This window comes from Homarus americanus, unplaced genomic scaffold (assembly GCF_018991925.1).
Source record: "Homarus americanus isolate GMGI-L3 unplaced genomic scaffold, GMGI_Hamer_2.0 scaffold6317, whole genome shotgun sequence".
Classification (NCBI taxonomy): domain Eukaryota; kingdom Metazoa; phylum Arthropoda; class Malacostraca; order Decapoda; family Nephropidae; genus Homarus; species Homarus americanus.
The window spans coordinates 161,811-170,948 of record NW_024730668.1 but is presented as its reverse complement, the minus strand read 5'-3'; the positions used below and the strand labels follow the sequence as shown (position 1 = coordinate 170,948).

At 36.1% G+C, this 9,138-nt stretch overlaps 1 protein-coding gene across 1 annotated transcript in view; it reads left to right on the top strand.

Annotated features, from left to right (window-relative positions):
- Nucleotides 1-2,580: 2,580 nt before the first annotated feature.
- The window catches only part of LOC121867148 (Werner syndrome ATP-dependent helicase homolog), a gene marked incomplete at its 5' end in the record, with an annotated part of 36,172 nt that continues 29,614 nt past the window's right edge, over nt 2,581-9,138 (top strand). The window contains 3 exon segments of the mRNA XM_042366899.1: nt 2,581-2,768; nt 3,042-3,221; nt 6,023-6,134. Coding sequence (XP_042222833.1) covers nt 2,581-2,768; nt 3,042-3,221; nt 6,023-6,134 — 480 coding nt within the window.

Sequence of the window (9,138 nt, the reverse complement as noted above, 5' to 3'; positions counted from 1 at the left end):
CAAATAAATTCAAATTCCCTTATCATCCTGTGTCATATACAGAAATACTTGAGTCCCTGAGCGAGTACACAAAAAGAAAACGGACATCCTGGAGTGGATAGAGAACGGACATCTCTACTGGGGGACTCAAACGTTTCTCATGTTTTGTGGGCGCTCTAGCATAATATGAATAATATGTAAATTACAATTTATATATATATATATATATATATATATATATATATATATATATATATATATATATATATATATATATATATATATATATATATATATATATATATATATATATATATATATATCTTACAGGTGACCTAAAATATAAGGTCAGGTGCATAATGATATCCACTAATCTCACACCAACACACACGAGGGAGGAGAAGGTGGTGACGTGACTACAGTGACCCACAAATATCAGATCAGTAAAGAGCTTTTATTCTGTCACTGACAATAAATTATGTAACATATTATCAGCTTTGAACTGATCATGGCAAATTTATTGTCATGGCCCATGTTAAAAATGCTTTGTTTGACCTGATGTGTGTTGTATGATTAGTGGATGTCATCATTATGACCTGACCTTATATTTTAGGTCACCCTAGTTATTTAAGTCTCTTCTGTCCATGTAACCCAGTGCCTCTGAAGATGTCTTGAATAAAAGACGAAAGCCAAGGTACCGCTGTTTCCATCGTATTTATCAAGATTTATCTTTAATCCACGTTTTCATTGTGATTTATAAATATATATATATATATATATATATATATATATATATATATATATATGTATATATATAACCCAGTTGCCTCTGAAAGATATCTTGAATAAAGACAAGCTAAGAATACTCCGTTGTTTCCATTTTCGTGTGATTTTATCAAGATTTATCTTATACGTTTCATTAATGAATTTACGCAGAAATATATATATATATATATATATATATATATATATATATATATATATATATATATATATATATATATATATATATATATATATATATATATATATATATATATATATATATATATATATATATATATATATATATATATATATATATATATATATATATAATATATATATATATATATATATATATATATATATATATATATATATATATATATATATATATATATATATATATATATATATATATATATATATATATATATATATATATATATATATATATATATATATATATATATATATATATTTGAAAAGCCTTCTCGTCGTGGCGTTTAAAGTGTAATGTGCAGTGTTGTGACAGCTCAATGTTTACAGTTCACGTTGACATCACTTGTTCAGTGATTTATGTGTTTTTGTTTGTGAAGAAATACCCCTGTACAGTATATATAAGTGCTTAAAAATTTAAATAAAAGAGAAAAACTAAATACGTAGCGTTTAAAGTGTACTGTACAGTGTTGTGGCTTGGCGCGGGGTTATGCAGTGTTTACAGTTCACGTTCGACATCACATGTTCATTTGATTTATGTGTTTTGTTTGTGAACAATTGCAGAAATAATTTATGTAATATTTATGTAAACAGTATACCTGTACAGTATATGTAAATTGTAAAATTTTAAATAAGAGAGAAAAACAAAATACATAGCGTTTTAGACCCGCGCGCTCTGTTTACTCCACACGTTCAGTTTGAAACACGTGTGAAGTTTTTAAGCGTCCTCAGTGAATTCTGATTACTGTATCTCCAATTTTGTGACTATGGAAAAGAAGAATATCTCTGGGAAGCGTTCTGGTGATCCCATTTCCGGTGGTGATCGTAAAAGAAAGGCTATAACACTTGAAGAAAAGCTTGATGTTTCATGACTCCTCAACATCACCCTTATCCCCCATCAAGTTATATTCATATTTTTTCAAGGTAAAGTGTAACATTTACTGTATGATTTCATTATTAGATATGAATGTAACATTTATTTAGACTGTGCTATCCTTTGTGTTAGGCTAACTACGAAATTTTTTTTCGATTTGGAGTAATCTGCACCTAACCCTATTTTCTCCATAAGCCCTGTTATTTCTATTACACGAATTTCTATAACACGATGTTTTACAAGAACACTACTATCGCGTTATAGCAGAACTACCTGTAATGAGACGACTCTTTCATAGCCGGAAAAAAAATCCCTCATCCCTGGAATTTTCCAGGTAAAGGAAAAATATTTTCGGAAGCTCCAGAAATTGCCTGTTACATCATCTCTCGAACCCGGAAAAATATCCCCCATCCCCGAAATTTTCTGGATACGTACTGGGAAAGTTTTCTCAGAATTTTCCAGCAAATGTGACCCTCTGAAAATCATTCCCATAGCCATAATTTTCCAGAACATTTTTGCTTTGGGAATGATTTTTTGAGAAAATTTAAGTTCCAGCTATCAGAGAGTTCTGGTTAAGAGGGATTCCGGCGAACGGAGATATTACTATTGAGAACTGAATGTCAGGAAATAGAATCGGGCAACCCATGAGTACCCAGTAGGTTGTTTTAACAAATTAGAAATTTAGAATTGTGGAATGTATGAGATAAGTCTTTCATTTTTAATTGTTTTCTCTTCTTTCATATCAGGTTGAACTCATAGTTGCTACCATTGCCTTTGGAATGGGGATAAATAAACCTGATGTCCGACGAGTCATTCATTATGGAGCACCTAGCAACTATGAATCATACTATCAGGAAATTGGTCGCGCTGGAAGAGATGGTTTGCCATCAGTGTGTACTGTGCTATATTCCGTACATGATTTTTCAGTCCATAGGTAAGATTTTCTTTAATGTCACTTTAAATTATGGCTGATTCTGATGAATACAGTATTTTCTTTGGTAGTCATCTAATTATTTCTCATAATTTTTTTCCCTATACTGTACAACTCACACATACTGTATTCAGTTATTTGAAGAAAATGTTAATTTCATTGATTATAACAAATTGATAAAAAATCTGAAAATCAATTTATTATATTGTTTTAAAATATGGAATTAGCAAAAATGAGTTCATGTTAATTACTAAACTTTAATGTATATTTTTTCAGATATTTCTTAAGCCTCATAAAATCAGAGGATTACAAAAATCATCGTAAGGTTATGATGAGTAAAATGGAAAAGTTTTTGGAATCCACTACCTGTCGCCGAGCAGAGATTCTATCACACTTTACATCGAGGCCTCCTAGTAGTGAACCAAAGAAAGACTGTTGTGATAACTGTACCAAAAAGTAAGCAATGTAATCTTGTTGATTTAGAATTACCGTATATACAGTACTCGTCTATATGGTAATTCTACCTCGTTTATAGGTTGACCCTGATTTTTTGACCAAGAAATCATTTATTTATTATATGCTTCATTTATAGGTCGATCCAAGCTTTTGAGGGTAATGGAACAGCAAAATCTTCAGTAAAAACACTCTACGTCCTATAAACTGAGGCTCGCCGTGCCTGAAACACCGAGCGCCGAAGGCAAATTGTTTACCATCCATTATTACGACACTTTACACTGAAAGACGAGTAGTTTCAGCAAATATATTGTATATTTCCTTTCAAGTATTTATTCATGTCAATTAGGAGGGAATATTATTGTAATACAACAGTTTTTTTAACTGAAAACCATTCGAAAAGCGATTACGGTAAAAATTTTTGAACAACGAAAGAAAGCGAAAGTCGATTGTTTCCGTCATGGTTTTATCCCACTTTCCACTGTAATACGTACGTCATTTCAGCAAAAATATTACATTTCCGTGAATATATTATATCAAGCACAGTATGAATAGAATATCATTGTAATGTAACAGTATTTTAACCGAAAACAATTAAAAAAACGAGTAACATCTCTTGAACATGAGAAGGTTAGGTAAAGTCTTTGTTTTCGTCATGAATTTTATCCTATTTTACATTGAAATACATCACGTTTCAGCAAAACTACTACAGTCATGCGCGGGCTAACGTCCTAGATACGTTCTTGGAAACGTGACGTTAACCGAAATGGATGTTGTCCGATCATCACATAAACTTTGTATTTATACTTACGTGTATGTGGAATACTATATACGTACATATACACGTTTACTCTTAAATCACAACTGTAATGTGATACAAGTGATTAATTTTTATCTCTTGTGCAAAATACATGACGTTTATATTAAAATTATTCACTGTTTTACAAGGATTCCAGCAACGCCGGGCAGATGGGGGAGAGGGAGGGAGCGAGTGAGCGAGGGGGCGTGGGGGGAGGGGAGGTAGTACGTTTGACAGTTGGCACAGGCCCAGGTCTTACGTTTGTATATTTATCAGTTCTTAAGTGACTAAGCTTCTCTCTTATAAAAAGCCAGTGAAATGACCCGGGGGGGGCACGGACGTATATGCGATCGGACGTTGTTCAGTCTGACGTTAACCGGCGCATGACTGTATTTATTTCCGAGAATATATTCATTCAGGCGCAGTTTAGGTAAAATATACTTGTGATGTAAAATTTTTTTAACTGAAAACGATTAAAAAAACACTTACCGTCTCGCTGATACTCAACAGCTGGTGGTGCGTCGTGCATCGTTGTAAACAATATGAGGTTGAGGTGGATTACCGGGTATTATATTAAGTGTGAAATATCGAAAAGTTTTTTATTACCGGTATTTTTATTAGATCAATGGGTACTGTGATACTGTATATGGTATGATAAGTTAGCCCGTGCTAAGAACTTCAGCATAGACTTTTTGTAAACCTCTTTTACGTTCACCACCGGCAATTCGATCACCAGAACGCTTCTTGGAAACATTCTTCTAAACTTGTCTTTCCATATTCATCGCTAACACAACAAAATTGGAGAAAACAGCGAAAATCACGGAGTAATCGACAGAAACTGCGCAATTCAACTGGTCACATGATGTGAACAGAGAGCGCTGGTGTAAACCGTTATTAGTCCTCACTGAGAAACATTCTTTTTATCTATTCTTTTCATTCAGTATTTATGGGTAACAGCTAAATTTAAAAAAACAAATTTTTTTTTACAGAGTACCTCTCAAAAAACACTTCACAAACAAAAGACACAAATCAATTAAACATGTGATGTCGAACGTGAACTGTAAACATTGCATAACCCCGTGCCACGCTTAAAACGTTGAGGATGGAATTGCGCTATAGCCAGCATTTGTATGCAAAAGTTCGCGTTTTATAAACAGCGTTCCCCTATTCATCAATTGCGTTACAACCAATTTGCGTTGACAAGACACGCATTGTAGCAGGAATGACTGTAACTGGTATGAGGGCTGTGACGTCATTCAAGACGGTGGCCAGCATTCAGTTGGCTGGATCTCACATTCAGCTGGCTGGATCTCACATTCAGCTGGCTGGATCTCGCATTCAGCTGGCTGGATCTCGTGTTCTGCTGGCTGGATCTCGCGAAACTCACAATATTTTACGCCAAATATAAGACTTGGTTACATTAGGTAGTGCTCGCGAAATTAAAAAAATGCAAAATGAAATCCCGTGAAATATGAGATCAAACTGTACTATACTGTACAGTGGTGGCCAAGAAACTTCCCTGGTAAGCCAATCCAAATAAATAGGTTTTATACTATTTAATATGTATTTGTATTGAAGTATTGTACAAAATTGAATTTCATAAAGAATTAAAAAACAGACAGCACAGGTATATAAGAGAAAACTATCATTAGCCAAGGTGCTTACCACAAATCTCACTTAGCAGCTTAGGAGCCTAACACCACAGGAGTTACCCAGTACCTAAATCCTCACCCAGCTGAATGGATGGTCCACCCAATTCTTCCCTCTCACAGTTTCACTTCTCATTTCTAGTTTTGGATTACCCGTACTTGTGAGAAAATTTATCCAGAACTGTGTCAACTCATATACTGTACTGTACTAAGCTCCATTCACTTGTAAGGGAAATATGGACTTAGCAGGGAATATCTTGGTGATACTCTTAATTTTTCATTAAAATTTTGGTTTAAATTATATTTTCTGAATGCCTGTACCTGGTGTTGTTACAGTCTACATAAATGACCTACAGGTTGTCTGACCATGATGCTGATAAAAGAAAATCACGAGTGGAATCTGCTCTTGATGATGATGGGAAATATGACTTTACTGAGGACTCCTTGAAGCTCATGAAGACAGCAGAGGTAATTACCTTTTAATATGCTGATAGTTTATAACATATTAAAGTAGGGCATTTATAAAGGGGCAAAACTCACAAGGAGGATTACATATACAGTATTACCCCGCTTTACACGGTTTCACTTTCTGAAATCATCTACATACACGCGGTGAAGTATAATTTTTTTTTTTTTTTAGCTCATAAAATTCATACAAATTACTCGACCAGAATATAATTTACATTGCTGGAATTCTTACAATATGATGATCATTTTGAATATCAACATCATGGATTTTGCATTAGACATACAAATTTTAGATCTAAAGTAATAATTTGGTTTACACAAAGCAAATATTTTATCTTTTGTGCAAAATATATGAAGTTTACATTCAAAATATTCCCTGACCTGCAAGGAATCCAGAAATGTCAATTATATTATCCTAACTTTAGTCTGAGGTATTATTTATTACTAAACGTTAAAATCTAGAGTTTTCACCCAAACAATCAGAGAGGTAGGAGCTAGTGAGCTGGGAAGATGGGGGGGGGGGGATTTGAGTCCATTATTTGAATGGACATTAACCTGGCGACTGTATTTTTCCTAAATATTAATTGTGTGAGCATACCATCATAAAATTTAGATGTTATTTTTACTACAACATAGGTATTGTGTCGGAAAAAGTGGAGTTTGGGGGTTGGGCCAGTCTCTATTGGAATTAATCCCATATGTTCTGTTGTTCACTTTATGCGGTTTTCACTTTCCGCTTACCCTGTGGGTTCAATTGACCGCGTAAATCGGGGTACTACTGTATATATAGGAAGTATAGAGAGTAGAAATGTAAAGATAGGAAACTTGTTAGCGTGGCCAGGATGTTATTTACTCAGCCTCAACACGCTTATCTTCTATGTCAATACACATATCTATGCTTCTCAAGGGACAACTTCTCAACCACCTCTTCGATACAACTATTTATTAATTCACTCAATGACATGGACACATTAATATCACTATTATATCGAGGTACTAACACATTATGTTTTACGTTACTCGACACTGACTCTCGGACAAATTATGAATGAAACACTTCCCACATTTGGTAACTCACCCTAGAGATTGCTCTGACAATGTCTCACGTGTACACCTGATGTAGGCCCAGTGGGTGTTGGCTGGGCTCTCGTATGCGGGACTCTGCTTAGCTGGGGCGTCGTGAAGTCTACCCCTCCGACCTAGGGGGAGGGGACGAGTGTGACTGTGCGAGTGGACAGACTGTCCTCTCAATGACCAGCCTCTCTGAATGATGCGTATCAGAATCAACGTGAGAATGAGAATGAGTGTGGACGGGACTGTAGGGCCTTTATATGGGGTCGGACCAGCCGGCTTTTGACCTACCAGCCAATTAACACTAAACTGGTTAGATCTGGATAGCTGTGTTCAGGTGTGGTCATGCCCAGGTGTCTTGATCAGGTGAGGTCACGTGACCCTCTATTTCAAGTAATTAGCAGGCGAGGTCAAGTCCCTAGGATCTTGGGGTGTGTCCACCTGGTGTGTGGTGGTACCACGAGGTCTCTACACACACTCTGCTATATGTATTTGCTGTGATATGTGTTATGCTCTTCTGGGCTGTAAGCTTTGGTCTGATATTCAATTATTACTCCTCCCGCTAAGACCACAGGGGCTGGTGTCACATATAGACAGCAACATCATGTGTAGTATCAAAGATAGTCCCTGGGGCGATAACATAGTCTCACATTTACAAACAATAATCTCATAGGTGTATGTTTTTCTACTGGCGCTAGTTTGATCTGACAAAGCTCACTATACCTCCCGCCAAGATCAAAGCTTCTATGCCAGGAGAAAAAAGAAACATAGCAAGTGAACATAGAATTAAAAAATCCTTCATATCTAGCATTGTATCCGAGATAAACTTGCAAATCAAAACAACAACAACAGGTATTACATCTCCTTATCAGCTCATGTCAAAATAATAATTCATCTCAGTCAGTAATATGGCTACAACATCGTGTTTCATAGTCCAAACATTGATCAAATGAACTCACAGACAAAGTGACTAATCTTTCTTTAAAAAAAACATTCTTTGTAGAAAATATTAACAAAAATCAGAGAATAAAATACTTCAAAATACATAAAAAGTGCTCCTACTTCACATGTTAGGGTTTTATATCTTTTTATTGTACATCAACAACATCAACAACATCAGTACATTAATGTGGGTCCAGCATAGCTCACGTCTTCCATCCAGCTGGTATCTGAAAAATAGGGGATGCCAGCGGTACAGCAGCTGTGGTGGGTTGGTCCTTCTTCTAATCCACCTCTTCATCGTCGTCTTTCTTCTAATGTCAACATAGCACATCTTCTGTCTTCTTTCTGCACATAGCACGTCTTCTGTCTTCAATACCGCACCTTGTAGGTCGTGTCTCCACACCTTCTGACTTTTTTCATTTCCTCCTGGTTTCTATACTATTCCAGATGAGTTTTCTGTCCCATCTGCGTTCTTCCTCTACATATAGAGCCTCATTTTCAACATATTCCAGATGAATTTTCTGTTCCATCTGCCTTTTTTCTCAGTACATCATCATTTTCAACATATTCCAGACGATTTTCTGTTCATCTGCCTTCTGCCCCTCCGGCCGGGATTAAGGCCGGTCCACTGCTTGGGCTGTCATCTCCTTCGGTGACTCGTAAGGCAGGTTCCGCGGACCAGGGCTCGCCCTCCGTACGTGAATGTCGGCGAGACCAAAGACTGTCCTGTCTTACACCTTCCACAGTGGTGAATCCCTCCCTGGGTGGGCTCTCCAGGGTTCGTTGTGTGGCGCTGCATTCCACACTCCTTAACTTCCTAAAGTAGAAAAATATAAAATCTTCTTAATCCTAGACCAAAGGAGGACTTGAAAGAAGTGACGTGGTGTGAGGTAGGTGGTGGTGGTGGGTTGGGTGCTGCATTCATCACGCTGCCCTCATCACGCTGCTTTCTTCACGCTGCTTTCATCACTCTGCTTCTTCTCTGCTCGTA